An 18,059-nucleotide genomic window follows, 5' to 3' on the forward strand; every position below is an offset into this window, starting at 1 on the left:
TGACTATTGGAGACAACAGTTTTTGAAACTGGTTCCGTTGTGAGACCACTACCACTGCAGTGGCGAAACAGGCTCCAATGTGATCCCTACCGACAACTGCTCACTGTCAATTTACATCCATTAAAAGTGCTGCAGAGAAATTAAACCGATTTCGCTGTTTGATTTCACGGATCTGGTCTGCTTGTAAGTATGTGCAACCAGGTCTCAAGGAGAAGTCTTGTTCTAAAATCTCTTAAACTTTTCCACATTGTCGAAATCGGCGAAGTATTTAGCATGGTTTCTAAAAGATGCTCAGCTTTTAGATAACACAACAAACTCTTCCTGACACTTCTTCCCCCAATTCTTATGACCATTTCCACTACTGTCTTCCTGCAACAAATTACCTTACCTGAGATTTCAGAATGAGACCTCTCCTTAAGTCCTCCTCCTTTTAGACCTGGTCAAAATAAACAGACACACTAAGAGCAAGGAAAAATGTTTCATTTCACTGCAGGATCCTTTTCCTGATGTTGTCAGACACTTCTAATAATAATCTGAGCCTGAACAAGAACAAGCACTTTTAGTGGATGTACATTGACAGTGCATGATTGGCCATAGGGATTACATTGTAGCCTGTTTTGTTGCTGCAGCTGGAGCAGCCTCTCTCAGTACAGGACCAATTTCAAAAAATGTTGTCTTCAATATTCACTTAGCAACGAAAACATGGGAAGAAAGGATCCAAGTTGAAAAATACTGAAGTTTCCCTTTAAATCCAAGAATGCTTGCTGTGATTGGCTACAAGCAAAACCATACAATCATACTTTGTTTTCTGGATCTGGGTACAAGAAGAATCAAATGCAGTAATTGTTTTACTGGAAAAGTGTCAATATTACTTGGCACTGCTTTGTTTTGGTTGTTACCTTAAAGCTTTCGAGTACCGATGCACAGCCTCAGCTAAACATACTGATCTGTGGGGGAAACAGCAGTTTCATAGGCAGAAAGATATTTAGTCTTACATGTAAATCTTTTTTTTTTTTACAAATTAGATATTAGATTTTTTTTACTTAAGCTGAACTGCAGTGACCTCCAACTCTCATTTGGGTTTCGAAGTCATATGTTTGAAATTGTTCTGTTTTTGTTACCCTTAAAGGCATCACCACCGTCCTGACCATGACAACACTCAGCATCAGCGCTCGCCACTCCCTTCCCAAGGTGTCGTACGCCACAGCGATGGACTGGTTCATCGCTGTCTGTTTCGCCTTCGTCTTCTCTGCCCTCATTGAGTTTGCCGCCGTAAACTACTTCACCAACGCGCAGATCGAGCGGGCCAAAAAGAAGCCGGCCAAATGTCCCCCGGTGCCCCAAACCACGCCTGTCAAGGTCAAGGACACAGAGGAAGTGCTGCAGGTGATTTTTTCTTTCCCTCAAAGTGGCCGTGGCAAATAGTCTGATAGCACTTAACTTGAAGGAGCACTTACACAGCATGTCCCTTATTATGTGCTTACTGTATCTGGCCTTTAGCCTAGACTGTTGAACGGCCAGGAGTGGGCCTGCCTGAGGATCGTCAGCTGTGCTCCTGCTCATAAGAGCTGAGAGGAGCTGAACTGTAGAGAAAACAGGAGAAATCTGATCCCAGGATATGAGTTTAGACTTTCATATATCACCAGAACCAGTCTGTATCTGGCTGTTAAATTGAACTGAGATAAAAGATTATGAAAGTTTTATCACTTTTAGCTCCACAAATCTGAACATAATGAATCCTAGGTTTCTGTTTTATAACTGAAAATGTAGCTCAGGTGGTTCCACGTCAATCAACAAAAAGAGCACTAGACTTCAAAGGAATACCTCACCCCCATCAACATGCATTTGTATATCAAATGCTCATCCCATGTTACACTGAATTTGAGTGGAAAACTTTTTTTCTTGCATGCTTCAAGTGAACAAAGAATAAAAGAAAATTAAGAGATTTCTTGATGAATTTAAGTCATAGGGGTCCGCATAAAACAACAGCAAAACTTAATCAAAACATCTGTGAACAAGCTCTCACAAAACTCATGCAGTGTAATCCAGTTTTACCCAGTTGTATGCTCTTCCAAGCCAGACTACATTGACAAAAACAGTAATTTTATGTCACACAATAACAAACACACTACCAGTTGAGGCAGCGGTAGACCAACAGGACCCGTGTTCAGTGAGGTAAAATTCGTTTTTTTCAGTGGAGTCTGGCTTTGAGGAGGGCATAGATAAGTCTCACTTTCAGTTCAGTCCCCAGTCAGAAAAGGCTGTCTGTTTGTGAAGTACTAAGATTAAGTACTTCACTAAGCATATGATCGGATAAACAGGTGTTTTGATATAATTTTGCTGTTGTTAAATGCGGACCCCTATGACTTCAAGTCATCAAGAATTTTCTCCGCCTCAGAATTCTTTGTTCACTGTGGAGGCGTGAAAAAAAATATTTAAGAGTCCAACGTAACACAGGGTGAGGAAATAACATACAAATGATGAGTTGGGGGATGAAGTATTTGTTTAATAAACTGGTGGTGACACACACAACCACTGCTTCTTTCACCTGATTACACAGATAATTGCTCTGTCAACCACGGCTCGCCATGTTGAAACAACTGCTTGTTAAATGTGGTAAATCAGGTGGACAATAAAATGGCACACTTAAAATATCCCATACATGTGTTACCCCAAAGATCAGCCTGGACTGATTAAGCTTTTATTCAGCCTTAAATTTAGCAATTGATTTGTCAACTCTGATTTAGAGAAGACAGAAAAATGTGTGAGAAAAAAAAAGCAGGATCTGAAGCATTTTCACAGCACAGATTTTTATGGCCAAATGTGAGGTGTTTCTCAATCACGGTGTTTGCTGCGGAAACTTTATTTTGAAATCTTACATGAATAAATTGGCATAATCTCCTATTTCTGTCTCACTAGTTGAAACAAATTACATTGACACCATGGCAGCTGACATATGGATTGAATCAGAATTCATGAATATGCCATGAAGCTATTTTAGAGCTCAGAGTCAGATATGATAAATGTGTTACAAATCAGTGTCCATGTAAGTGTAGCAGTGTATTTATGGTGCTGTTTAAACACTGTATTAAAGATGGGACGGGAAAAGAACGAAGGAAGTGCATATTTCTTAGACTTCATGTTCTTCTAAAGAGATAACAGTGAATATATAGACCTACTGTTAACTGATCACTGAAGCTGACACAACCCAGCAATGCATATGTCAGTTTTACACTAACTACTTTAAGTTGCCCCCTCCAGTCCAAATCCCAGTGTGGCGTAATCATGCCTGAATGCAGTATAGTGACAACGGCACTTCAGTGGATTAGTAGGTTGCCACGGCAACGCAGCCCGGGTACATCTGTATAGGTTTCAGAAAGGCTCTGGCACTGGGGGAAAGAATTAATACTCTTTTCCTCGAGAGCGGGTCCTGTTGGCGCCAGGCTAAGGGCTTGGCACGAGGGGCAGGGTGTGTTGACGGTTCCAGCTCCTCAGCCCTTGACCAAACTCCTCTATCCACACACACACACACACACACACACACACACACACACACTTCCTCTGCTGCACGCGGGACACAATAACACTGGATCCTTTCAGTTTCAGGGGGGGTGGATTATTGCTGCAAATGCCTTAGTACCAGCATCACACTCTCCCTGCTTGAAAACATCAACTCTCAAAGGATAAGCTTCTTTGACGCTACACTGCATTACCGCCCCGATGAAGTGCTACCTACTTTGTGTCTTAAGCTTGTGTGAAATGAGTGAAATCCGCGGTAAGTGACATCTGTATTGCACACACTCTATCGTCTGTTTCCAGATGAAGGCCATCTGTGTCAGGGGGATGTAATCAGATCAATATGACGAGGTTTACGATGCCCGGCCCGCTTCCCAGAGAGGAAAAAGCATGTGAGCTTTACCTTGCCTGCAAACTACTTCAAACGTGAGGCAGACAGGAGGAATGTGATTATTCACACTACAAATCCTCATACTGTTTCCCCCCATATGTGGGTCCACATTTTAACAAAACATGCTTTACTTATTTTATAACTCACTCAGAACATAACTTCAACTTGATACACACATTATTATCACATATTAAATATATTATATTTATCAGTTTGTTACATATTCTTGGCAGATATTTTAATATCTTTGACTTTAATTAAACAGGAGATAAATGCCTCTGAAACACCCTTCAGACCATGATGTCACACTCCAAACTTAGTCAAGTCGACAGCTCATTATGAATTAGGTGGACTATAATATAGAGTCTGGCTGATACTGGATTTTGAGACTGATAACGATATTAATATTTGACATGTTAAATATCTGATAACTTTGTATTGTCCAACATTCATTTCATACACATAACATATAACACATAACATAAATAATAATTTATAAAAAGGATTCTTTAAATTTGCTAACAAGATACTGAACAGGACACTTTACAATAGAAAAATAAACCTGCCAGTGCTCTTTTGTTGGCAAACTTTTGTAACAGTGTCAGTTCTGTAATGCAGCTGACTGTTCACTCAGCTCTACTCCGCTTAGTTACTGTTGCTATGCCTGTCAAGCTTTTCATTGTCCAACCTGAATGCCGGAGTAAATGTTGTCATTGTACGTCACTGTAAGCCACAGATATGTTAATTTTGTACATCTCATATGTTGCAGAAATGTTGAAGCTTTGCGTTTCTTCACATTTCAATTTTCAATTTTATGTTGTGACAATACTGTGCTGTGATTATGTTTAAACATAACACCTGGTTAGGATTAGAAAAATAGGTCTTGTTATGGCCTAAAATACCCACTTTTGTCACTACTAACACAGCTGGAAATGTCCCCGAACTCACTTTTGTTGGTCTTGAACAGGGGTTTGCTGTTGTCTGCTGGTTGGCAGCTGTCTTGCCTTGATGTCATGCCACCCAATCTCCCATCCTCCCCCGATGCGAATTAAATCTCATATGCATGTAATCTGTACTATGTCATAAGTATGAAACGTACAAATGCAACATATCCTTGAATTGCAGAAACATAAGATGCCAACATTTTCTTCTAGTGACTGGGCTGCATTCCCACAGAGCACATATGCAGCTCTGGCACATCTATGACATACCATTCATAGTAATTTTATAAAACAATGCGTTCATCAAAGAGAAAGCTGTTAACATTGGCTTCAACTCTGAAATAGCAGCATTTATGACCAGTCTCCACATTGTGGGGAAATATTACTGTTACCATAAACTCCCAACTCCCTCACATTCAAACTGTTAACTTACTAAATGTAGTTTGTTAATGATGCGCTAACCTTGATACAGGGTACTATAGGTAATAAAGCTAATTAGCTAGACATAGACTGAATCACAGTGTTTGTTTATAATAAGGTTGAGCAGAATACTCGGATTAAACAAGTACAGATAATGTCCTTCTTACAAATGCGAGTACCAAACAAGTAAAATGTATCAATATCTGTACTTGTGATAAAGGGAAACACTCATTTGGGTAACTGTGTTTAATCTCTCTCCCTAGTGATCAAATCGATATGAAGTATTCAGCAACTTATAATCAACCCATATCAATTTCGGGCTTAAAATAACAACTTCACACATCTGAGTACAGATCCCGATAATTTTGTAAATTAAACAGATACAGACACAGGTACAGATAATCATGTACTTGCTCATCCCTAGTTTATAATAACTTCCAGGTAGAAATTCCCTGCATCACGTGCATAAAAGGAAATGGTAAACGCTGCCCAGACTGGTTAGTTTATAGCCACCAAAAAAAGTCCCACCTAAAAATTCACTATCAGTTTAAGGGTATGCTCTATTAAGGATATTCTAACCACTTTACCTCGCTGTCCAGAGGCATGAATATAATAATAATAATAATAATACATTTTATTTAAAAAGGTGGCTTTCAAAACACCCAAGGTCACTGTACAGAGCATAAAATAACATACAGAGCAAGACACACACACACACACACACACACACACACACAGGCACCCTTTTCATATATATACATATATGAAAAGGGTGCCATGTTTATTTTATGTATGCCCCCAAAAGGGCAAACCCAACTGCATCATGGTTTTCTTTTTTCTCTTCCTTTTTTATTCTTTTTAAATAGTCAGTAGTTATCTAAAACAAAATTATGCACTTTTTCTAAGTGAACTATAAAATCTATTTATGTACCATAAAAAACTATTCAATTAAATGATTCTTTTCCTACTTACTTTGACAACACATGCACAATAGCATGCATTAGGACCCATCAAAATAGTGTACACTGGGGCTCATTGTAACTTCCTGCCACTGTTGCTGTCGCCTTGTCCAACAGGGAACTGAAACTGTTATCTCAAAGCCACCAGACTCCACTAACAAAAACAGTAATTTTACTTTGCAGAACACAGGAGGTGCAGGTCTTCCTGCTGCCTCGACTGGTTAGCGTGTAAGGGGAAGTAGAGAAAATATTCCAAATATAATGTACATTTAAACTGATATTTATTCAGTGCACCCATCCACTCCAGTACATTACCTAGCTTTCATATTCGTAGATTTGGTTTGTCAAAGATGCTAGCAAAGCAACACAATACATAAAATAACCACAACAGAATCATCAGATAGGTTGGACCACCATGTTCTAATAAATATCTTTAAACATTACAGTTATATCTGAAAATGGCAACAGAAATAAACAAATTTGCTGATTTGACTTATGTCTGCAGTTGAAATCAATTGCCAGTTGTCTACCCAGAAGTAACTGTTGTTAATGGTGCAACGTCATGGTGATTCACTCTATAGTGATTACTGTAGCCCCATGCATGCACACCAATTACATGTTGTGTTCATTCCAAAGCTTTACAGATCTGCTGTGCCTAGTTACAGTTGCCAAGCTGAGCAGTCAGTTTCTTACTTATTGGCCAACATATGTTCCAATACCAATACAGCCGTGATTAGCTGAAATGGCCGATAATATTGGCTGGAGGGTTTATTGAACAGGTTCTACTGTTGAACATTCACACGCCAGTTGTTAATGAGCTTAAACACAAGGAACACTTTTTTAAATACCAATATCTGTAAACTTCTACATCAGTGCACCTCCAATACACAGATAATTTATTGTTGTTTTTTTCCTCTGTCTCTGCAGAATCCTGATAGCAATGGTAACCTGAGAAAACGGATGAATTATATCTCCCACCAAGAGTCCAGCAGTCATCAGAGAGCTCAGTCCACCACCAACATCTCAGGAGTGGGGAGAGCGAGACCGCTGCGACCTTTAGCCAGCGGAGCCAACGGCAGCTCGTCCACCCTGTCCCGCTCCAGCCCCAAGTCTGAGAGCCTCCTCAGCGTGGCCTCATCTTCTGCCCAGCTGGTGAAGAGTACGCCCCAGGCTGCTGCTTCCACACCAGACGTGATGGCGGGGACACCGTGCAAGCAGAACGCCAGCTCCTCGTCTCTGCAGCATCTGCTGGGGCCTAAGCTGGAGCGCATTCAGATGATGGGGAACAAACTGGAGCTAAAGCAGACGCCGTGCTCCCAGCCCACCACTGCTGGTATGGGCGGAACCAGCAAAATTGACAAGTATGCACGGATCCTGTTCCCAGTGTCTTTTGGGGCTTTTAATATGGTCTACTGGGTGGTTTACTTATCAAAGGACACGATGGTGGCTAAAGGTGGCTAGACTTTGCTCTGGCAACGAGAGCAAAGATCTATTTCTTTCAACAGATGGAAAGCAAATAAGGATTATGGGAGTTTGCAAACAATAAGAGGAAACTATCGTTCTTGCCAAACAGATAAACAAAATGTGCTTGCCAAGCACTTCCGTATCCTGGAGAGCACATTTATTCGTTTCTTCCTAAGGTCCTCGAAGAGCAAGCATGGGAACAAATCAACCAAATTAGAACTATCTGACTCAACATAAGAAAGAACACCTGCACACTGGAATATGCTACTGTCCTCTTTATATCGTGCTATGTCTGACTGTAAAGGTCTGCATCATTGGCTTCAACTGCCTCATGATCCCTTTTGGCCTGCAGTCAAGATAAAGCATTGGGATTTTTTCATTTTCCTATTTTTGTACCCTGCACCTGGCAAGAAGTTCAGATGTATACACCACCGTCCTCAAATGAACTACACCTACGCTATGTAAATATATGAATTTAATAGGATAAAGTGATTTATATTTAATGAATACAGTGTACTTTCATTTGAATAATAAGACTTGTTGCTTTGGTGCCAGCAGGCTAGATGATGCACAGTTGAATTACCTGAGAAAACAAATGGACTCTGGCAGTAGTGGTGTTCTTGGATTTTCACTTTAGACAAAAAAGCATTATTTCCTGAATGCAGGCCAGATAACTAAACAACATAGATAGGTTTTGATCAGAATCAAAGTTCTCAAGCCAGGCTGAGTGGAGCTTTGGCTGGGACTACATCAACCCTAAAAAAGCCTCTCTTGTACAGTACCTACTTGCAAAGCATCTTACAAGATGGATTCACTAATCTGGAAATACTGAAATACTGAAGATGAAATTTGGGGATCAGTCGAGTAGAAAGTAGTAAAGACAAGTTATTAATTCATGTAACAGTAGGATTTAAGCTTCTTTCCATCCACAATGGGTTGCCAAATAGTAGACAAAGATTGTGCAAGTGATTAAAATACAGTCCTAGCATGAGGGAACAGAAACAAAAGCTATTTGCCAGCAGGTCACTGCAGCAATAAAATAGTGAGTTGGTTGTTTGTTTAGGGACATTTTGGCATGTACAAAGAGGAATGTGACCGAATGGTTCAACAACTGCTCCAGGGGAGAGACTCAGGAGCTCACTGCTGTCATCCGCCTTCTTAAAGTGTGTCTAACAGATGTGACCTGCTTTATGTGTTTCTATACCCTTTCAGTTTGAACACGTATTACATTATTTCACCGCATTTCACGGTGTTAATCTTGGGAAATGTTTCATGTAAGTGGATAAGGTCTGTGGAGCAGAGCCTAAACAGTGTTGTTATCAAAGCTGCAGTGGAGCTGAAACACGCCACATTTTTAAGGTTGAAAAAAAAGGAAAGGACAGTAAAGTAGAAGAATTTTTCAATTATTCATTCAGCTACTGTTAATTGTGGCAGTTCCAGTCAGGGTAATGGGATTTACTGTAGTCACACTACATTACCAGCAAGAAAAACCTCTAATAGAAGTCTAAGTGCAGTACTGCCTCAACCCTGCTCTTTCTGTTTAGGGGTAGGGTTAGGGTTGTTTATCACATCATTTTTGATTTTTTTTTTTTTTTTCTTCCATTTTTTCATTTTTGCTGAGTGTTAGATGAGAAGGTTGATACCACTTGTATTGGCTTAGCTTAGCAGTAAGACTGGAAATGGGGGAAAGTGGTAGCCTTAATGGGTCTAAAGGTAATAAAATCCCAACCTGGTCACACAGACATATGTGAAATGACCACATCCTCTTAACAACGCGTGGTTGTGGTAGACACACCAATTCCCAACATCATGCAATGGGCAGTGGTTGACGTTACAACCCCATAAGTACTGTAAAGAACAAAAAAATCTGTGTAAGGAGGCGGTCGGGTGGTTGATGGGTTAAACAAACAAGGGACTTTCACCCAGGAGGATTGTGTCCTGTGTGAAACCAAAAGTCAGTGTCAAATCAATCAAATGAGTTATTTCAACTTAACGGACTTAGGCACTTTACATAGTTATGTAACGTCCCATACGTAGCGAACAAATGTACTTCTTTTAATGGAATCCACGACCTTTTTCGAAACCTCACCAAGCAGCTTTGGTGCCTAACCCATCTGTACCACCATCGGTGTTGGGTAAGGGTTACTTTAACAGTAATCAAAGTACGTTAACTGCGCTACTTTTAAAAAAGTAACCAGTTATTTTACTGCGTTACTCCCTGAGTAAAGTAACTCAATCACTTTAAAAGTACTTCCAACGTTACTCCCTGAGTAAAGTAACTCAAGCACTTTTAAAGTACTTTTGAGTATTCTACATTTCCTATTGGGCAATGGACCACAGGGCGCTAAGCCTACATTTTTTTGTCTCCAAAATTAAAGTTATGGACCACTTGCCCTTCACTGAGATCCAGTTCTCCCATCACAGCCGTCACTTTGACCAGTAGAAACACAGAACGATCTGTTGCCGTAGACAACTGTATGACAACAACACCCCAGTGTTTTTAATATTTCCTCTAGGGATGTTACCACACAGAGTAAAAGGGGGAAATGATGGTGTGAAACAGCAGAGGCACTTTGTCAACCCGCTGAGTTAACGTTACTGTCATTAGCATCAAGCTAGCAAACAATGGTACATCCTCACAGTCGGACATAAAGTAATAACATTAACAAATAGCAGCGGGGCTTTTACTCACCACAACTGCAGAGGCTCCCAGCTTCATTTGAAACAAACTACATTATAGACGGTCCGTTATTTATTAATCCCTCTGTGTGTTTATAGATTTACTTTTTATCCGCTCCGTTGTCTTTGTAAAGTTAACATATCGCACCGTCATTTCAAACTCAACACTTGTTTCAAATTAAAAGCCCCTTATAACCTCGGCTAGAGAATCACTCCATTTTCTAAATAGGCTTTTATTCTGAAACATCTGTCAGAACTTCCTGTGGAAGACACAGTAGCTTGATAGTTTACATATGGCGCTTCAAATGTAGCTCCTGCCATCTGCTGACGCTTTTAGGTGACTACAACAACATGTCGGCTGGCACATGAACAGACACAGTTCTGGCAGTGACTCAAATAATAGTGAAAGTAATAAAAATAGGATAAGAATAACCTGATGACATCACACATGCCGTGAAAGACGACCGGGGATAATTGGTGAGTACCAGCGTGTAGTGTGTACCAGGCATAATGCAAGTCCTGAGTCTGAAATATGTCTGTCAGCGAGTCCTACTCTGCCTGTTTAGACTTCACCGTAGACAACGGCAGCATTTCTCTGACCACGTAGCGAGCCACAAGCTCCGTGGGTTCTTTCAGACTGATAGATAACGTTATCTCCGTTATTAGAACCAAACGACAGCCGTTGCTGTTTCGGAGCTGAAGGACCAGCGTTCTAAAAGTAACGGAAGTAACTGATGTCTTGTTTGAAAATGTATTTACGTATTTGATTACTCAAGCTGCAAACTAACGCTTTAGGTTACTCGTTACTGCAAAAAGTAATCAAAATACTTTGTAACGCATTATACCCAACTCTGACCACCACCTTGCAGTGGTGTAAGGAAGTTATGACGGACCCTAGTGTGCGCTATCGTGCACATATTGTCTTGGAACAAATAGAGGCTTGACATTAGACAACATCAACATACATTTTACCCAGCATTCATCATTGCATATCTGACAAAAATACCACTGTAAGTAAGAAATCAATCACTTAACTGAATAGTTTTTATAGTATATTTTATAGCCCGCATAGAAAAAGCATATAATTTTGATTTAGATAGCTACTGACTATTTCAGAAAATAAAAAGATTTCTATTTTTTATTTCTATTATTTTTCAATTTTATGTCTATTTTTACGCACCTGCCAACTTGTCATTTAAAACATTACTTGCTGCCACCGTATAATGTGGTGTTAAGAGGTTGTGGTCATTTCACGTATTTCTGTGAAATCTGGTTGCAAAATCTGTCTACCAGCATCTTAAAGCTCACTAACTTCACTAAGTAGACTCCAGGAAGCCAGCTAGCAGGCCTGTTTCCAGTCTGTATGCTAAGCTAAGCTAACTGGCGTCTTGCTGTAGCTTCATCTTCAGGGTACAGACATGAGAGTGGTATCAATCTTTTCATCTAACACTTAGCAGGAAAGCGAATCAGCATATTTCCCCAACATGTCAAACTTTTTTGTTTAACATCATTTTTGGCTAGCTCCATAGCTCACTCTGTTGGTTGGTCGGTCAGTCCATGAACATTTCCCCACCCTTTGGCACCCAAGGGTTTTGCCCTAAGAGGCTGAAATTTAGCATTGAGTTCAAGTGTGTTTGCGTGATGAGTGGTCTACAGCAAAAATAATTTATATATGGATTTGCAGACTTGCCCAAGATGTTGTGGAAAGACTGGTCGTCATGAGCCAAAGCACAGCTGATTAATTGTTTGTGCCAACTGGCAAAAAGGGGTAATGCATGGATGTATGTGCATATGTGGTTACAGGTGTTGGAAATTTGTGCTTTTTAAAAATCCTATTGATCTCTGTGGACACAAAATAAGTCACATTTTTACTTGTCCTCCAGGTAATGTAGAAATAGCCCAGAAAACCTAGAACCGTATTGAAAATGGCCAAAAAGTCACTGAAAATAGCCTCCTGTGTGATCAGGGCCGTGTGCAGTTTCGCAATTGGGTGACCCTCAGGGGTAATGAAAGAGACTGCTGATAATTGAATCTTTGAATGTGTGAAGGGCATCATTATCTAAATATCACAAACATGACGTCAGGACACCGTCCTCTCTGCTGTCTCTTGTTCTGTGTCACTGACTGGTAGAGGTGAAGCAGGGGATTTATTGTCATTGTGTCCGTCCTCTGGACAAAGTGACATATTCAGTGATTACCTGCTGTGTGTAAGTGCAAAGACGACTTCAACAGATGTATGTTACATATAAAGTTCTTTGTACATTAATCAGTAACAGAGGTCCTGAAACATCTGGTTAAAAGATAATTAACACGATATTGTCCTCAGTATGTTTTGATAAAGGAATCACAAAAGTCTTGCTTGACTGATAGAGTATTTTTCCTCATGGCCTAATTTATTATTCACTGGAGGTTGTGTAAAAGTTGAAGGTTAAAGAGTCGGTGGATGAGCTCAGCTCTACTGTACACCTCTGCAGACAGAGATGTCATATGGACAGGGCGCGTGTGGGGATTCATGATGCAGCGGGTGCCTGGTTCCTTGCTCTAATAGCCACATCATCCATGCAGTCATGGTTGTTGGCCCTCGTCGATCGGTTAGTCTAACAGGAGTTATGATGCAGCCACAGTGGCGACAAGCACACAGGCTGATGGACAGATCAAGATGCCCGCCGCCACTCACCTCTCCTAAACGCAGTCATGTGTGAAATTGATTTTGCCGTTATTACCTCCCTGTTGGCCTCACTCCCCCTCGCTCTCTCCCTCTGTCTCTCACAACAGTGTACAAAATACATCTCATCATAAAAAACACAGAACATCCATGTGCTAATGAGGACCCTGTCAACAACAGATTGATGTTCAGTGTTTATGTGGCGCGATTCTGCGCCTCTAAATGTGCGCATGATTGATGGAGCTGCCAACGCCAGGTTGTGGGTTTTCTTTTTTTCTTGACAAACATGCTGTTCTAGATGACAGACAGATAGTTAAAGATGCTCCACACGCTCACGCTGCCATTTTGAAAGCTGACAAGTTGCACGTTTGTGGAAAAGTTCAACCGCATCCTGGGATCAAGCTCTCAATTAATCATTGTCATCTCAGCTGTTTAAATAGTTCAATGGCATCAAAATAGCTTTTTCACAAGCTACAGAGTGCAGATGGCTGGGTAAAATGGGGCATTCATTGTAGTTTTAGAGCACTTTGGAAGTAAATTGTGGCGTAACGCTCCCTCTAGTGGCTCAACTGACCCCTTTTTTATTTTCAACACAATCCTATTTGAGGACGTGCTCTTCTATTCATTTTGAGCAGGCAGGAGTTGAATGGCACAGTGGAGAAAGCAATCCAGCTTATTGCCAGTCAGGTTTATTAATTAACATGACGACGAGAGTGTAATTCAGCATCTGCTTGCCTTGTATGGATGACTGGCCACACGACTGTTGATTTTCACTGAGGACTGAGGCACTGAAAAAAGAACATTACAGGCTCAGGACACTATTACATTTGGGATTCTACTGCTCATGACTGGCTCCAAATTATAACAGTGAACCGACAATAAAGCACAGAATGGGAGTCTTTCATTAACATCATTGATCACTGACCCTATTGACTTCACATGAGCTAGTTAAACTGGCAGAAGTGTGTTCAGAATTTTGAAACAGACCACTAAACTAACCATTTTTTTGCTTCTTTTATTAGAGGCCCAAAAGTGTGTTTCACTTTGTTTAAGTCCAGTGTTTTGTGCTGACAAAGCAAGGCTACCTTTATGTTATGTCTTTAATTCATATGGGACTTAAAGACACAAAACGTACTGGCTGTAAGGGTGATCGCACTCACCTTGTTTTATGTAAAAATATACAGTTTATCCTCATAACAGAGTGACTTTGAAACTTGTATATTTTTATGCACAGTGGCAAGAGAGCATTTTGAATATCATGAAATAAATAATGTAAGTGCAATCAAGACAGTGATATAGTGTAATAATGTGCCCATTTCCAGTCAATACAGTACTTGTTCAAAGTGGGAAAAAAATGATCATTAAGAAGCAATGTGTGAGATTTAAGGGGGATTTAGTGGCATCTAGCAGTGAGGGTTGCTGATTGCAACCATCTGAAACTTCTCCTGGTTAGAATGCCTTCAGTGTTCATTGTTGAGGAGTTTTTTTTAGCGGGAGCTCAATTATCTGCAGAGGTGTCTTCCTCTCCCAACCTCTCTTTTTCAATCTTTGTCTTAGTCAAGCATGGCCACAGAGGAAGGTATCAACCTGAAACTTTGTGTACAGAGTCAAACTGAGTGTAAAATTAAGTCCTTGATGTCAGAGATGAGATCTGTTCACACTCTTAATGGCACAAACAAGAAATTTGGCAAAATTGTGTGATCACACTGCGCAGAGCATTTCAGTTCTAACATCCTGAGTGGCATGAACCACTAGAGGGCGCAACATACTGTGATTTCCTTATCCAAATGACTTCAGATGATCACAATCAGATGGCTCTCAAAACAATGTGTTAATACAGGCTGATTTTGCAGATAGGTTAATGTGTAATTTCCTTGTTTTAGGGTGAAAGATCTATAGATGGTATTTTATTGTGTTAAGCTTGTGCTCTGAGAGTGGGGGATTCATGGGCTCAAGCAACATGAGGAATGGTTTCATTTCACCAGCCACTCTCAAGAGATTAGCACAGTAACAATGTAGGTCTCCCCTCCATATTATTATTCTCATCACTCATCTGTCTTCAGAGATGAGAATCCTTCAGGCTAAATTTCGCCCATTAGAGAGAGGGGGTCACTGATGTAGGGTGAGTATCTGGGATTTCATGATGTAAACACAGAAGCTTTAGACAGGAAAAGGCCTCAACTTTATTCCCAAATTTGATCATATTTTTTACGTACTGTATTTTGGTGTTTTGGGCTCAGTCCAGTGTCTTATAACCTATTTGGGCTCCAGCTAAGAGACATAGCGGGGTGTATTTTGGTTATGTTTTGACTACAAATTTGCAATTAAGGATTCATCCCAATCCCACTGTTACTTGTTGTGTCTGATACTTTATGCGTTACATGTAAAAAATATTTGGAGGCATTTTCTAAAGTTCCCATTAATCTTTTTTTAACATTCTTTTTGACACACTTTTCATGCAGCTTGTGTATCTGAATGGTTTGACGTGTAATAAGACCTCATTTAACCCAGTTTTTGGAATGCCATAGGCCAAGATAATTAACGTGTAGGCCCTTGGTAGTTAATGGGATAATACATTCTAATTTGTATTACACTCTCTAGCACATGTGCAAATCATTTTGGGGGTTAATGACCTTACCAGTGAAGCAGGACGACATGATTCCCATTGTTTGTCGTAGTGTCACGACATTTACTTACATAACCTGCAGGTGCATGTTTGCACTGGTGACACAGAACAATGATTTGTGGCATTGTGATTTTTATGAATCCCTCAACAATATTACTCAATAGTAGGAGCACCAATTACAGCAATATGTAGAGTATTAGATAAGCCACACAAAGACAGCAATAATGTAAACAAGTGCATAGAACACAACATACAGTATGTACACAACCTTAACTTGCTTCCTTACATAAACTAAATTGCACCAAAGGACTCATTACAATGCTTTTTCATTATGTAAGGATTTAAGATAAACACTTTAATTGATTCAACTCATAATCAAACACTAACAGACCCTCGAGCTGTAATAATATTTGAAAAGAAGTGCAGAACTTTGAATGCACAGGTTTGCTGGTGATTTTCTGCAACGTTGCCTGAATGAAACAGACTTGTGACAATTAAAATTGTGTATTGTGTAACTTCGTATTGATGCCACGTTGAATTTATCTAAAGGGTGACAACAAACTATGGTACTAACTGTACATCGTTCCAACTTGAATTGTTTGTCCTCTCAAGTTGTTGAAGTCAATATGCTGATGAAAGTATTTTTTGAACTAATGTTTCATTTATTAGTCCTTATCCAATGCTCTGTTTTGAGGAAACATGATTAAAAATGCTAGACAAATCCCTGCCTTACGTTTTAAATTCATTTGATAAGAAATATACTGCTGAACAGCCGACTATATGACACAACCAGGAGACACAGACCATTTGTGTGTAGTCTATGTCAAATTGCTGTTGTGTCAGTCTGTTGATGGATTAGTTAAGATCACAATTGCACTGGTGGACATTTACCATGTGTATGACAATCTTAGACAAGCAGTGTTCATTTTTTTGCCACTTGGGGGCAGCAGAACAACCTAAACACAACCTCACCTTATAATGTTATATGGCAAACATGGAGCAACATAAGCATTCATCTGTTTGTTGAACTAGTAAATGTATGTCCAATATTCATTCATCTTTTAACCTCTGTTTTGGTCTCCACCAATGCTAAATGCTCCACCAGCCAGTCACTAACTTTGTCTATCTGGTGTTTGGTGCAAAGCATCTAGCCCACAGTAAGCTTGTTGTCAAAAGTCAATGTCAGTGCTAACATTTATGGTTTGTTCATTGATTGAACTTGTGAACAATAAGTGAAAATGACAGTTCAGTTTGTGTATTATGAAGGGCAATGGCAACATGGACGCCACTGTAGGCATCTAGAAGACACTGAAGCTAACAATTTAGCAAGCTAGCCAGTGGATAACATAGGCTACCGCAGGAAAAGGAAAGTTATAATGACAGTACAGTACAGTATTTTCCTAAGACTGTTAGCCTATATAATTACGAAGAAAAACTCTATATGACCAAAATCAAAATATATCACTGAAGAAATGAAGTTTCATGGCCTCTGTCATTTCTAAAAATGTGTGAAGAAATGTGATCGATGCATATTAGAGCTAAGCTATGTCAGCTGCTACAGAAAATTAATTTGTGGTTATGTTACATTGGGTAGAAAGTTATCTGCAACAATTTCATTACACACTACAAAATTCTATGACTTTTCATAACCGATTAACCCTTTCTAAACACAACGAAACACACTTTCACGAATACAGTAGACACGACCGCATTTGAGGGCAGCCTTCTTCTCTGAGGTTTCATTACTAGGCCCGCATAGTGATGTGACAAATTGTTTATATACATTTATTGATTTGTTTTTAAAATTGACACTTGAGCTAGTGTCACATCATATCATCTCTGAGAAACTCTTTTTCAGTTAGCTTGACAGAAATACAGTACCAAATATTCACCATGTAAATCTCTCGTCTGCTGCTTTCACAAGTTTGTCAGCAGAGAAGAAGCAATGCTGTATGTTAATGTGCCAGCAATATAACTGAAACAGCTGGAAGCTCCGTGTTATGATATAGTGATTACATTAAACTATTTGCTGGCCAAGAACGTCGGATAAGCTGCTTGGTACATTTAGCTAAAAGCATGCCAGCAAGATAGAGGGCTAATCTGATAAGTGTGCACTGGGAAGACCAAGTGCAGATGTTTACTGAGTTAACAGGAAATACATTTTAAAAAATTGATTGCCTGACTCAGGTCTTGTTAACGTTAACTTGGGAGGTAGCGCTGGGCTTGAGCCCGCGAGCAAGATATATTCTGAAAGGTTAGACATTAAAGGGGCTATGTATGTAAAATATCATTTTACACAACCAACATGGCCACTAACAATTTAGAGGCCTTTTTACTGTTCTTCAATGTTAGAGTTTATCAGCTGTGGTCTAAACAATAACAGTTTCCTTTAGTATAA

General features: G+C 39.8%; 1 protein-coding gene across 1 annotated transcript in view; it reads left to right on the top strand.

The window, feature by feature from the left end:
• The window catches only part of gabra4 (gamma-aminobutyric acid type A receptor subunit alpha4), a 39,436-nt gene extending 22,814 nt beyond the window's left edge, over nucleotides 1-16,622 (top strand). The window contains exons 8-9 of the mRNA XM_049586310.1: nucleotides 1,130-1,386; nucleotides 7,155-16,622. Coding sequence (XP_049442267.1) covers nucleotides 1,130-1,386; nucleotides 7,155-7,688 — 791 coding nt within the window. The 3' untranslated portion in view covers nucleotides 7,689-16,622. The remainder of the gene's footprint in view (nucleotides 1-1,129; nucleotides 1,387-7,154) is intronic.
• The last annotated feature ends 1,437 nt before the right edge of the window (nucleotides 16,623-18,059 follow it).

The sequence above is a fragment of the Epinephelus fuscoguttatus genome, linkage group LG9 (assembly GCF_011397635.1).
Source record: "Epinephelus fuscoguttatus linkage group LG9, E.fuscoguttatus.final_Chr_v1".
Lineage (NCBI taxonomy): Eukaryota > Metazoa > Chordata > Actinopteri > Perciformes > Serranidae > Epinephelus > Epinephelus fuscoguttatus.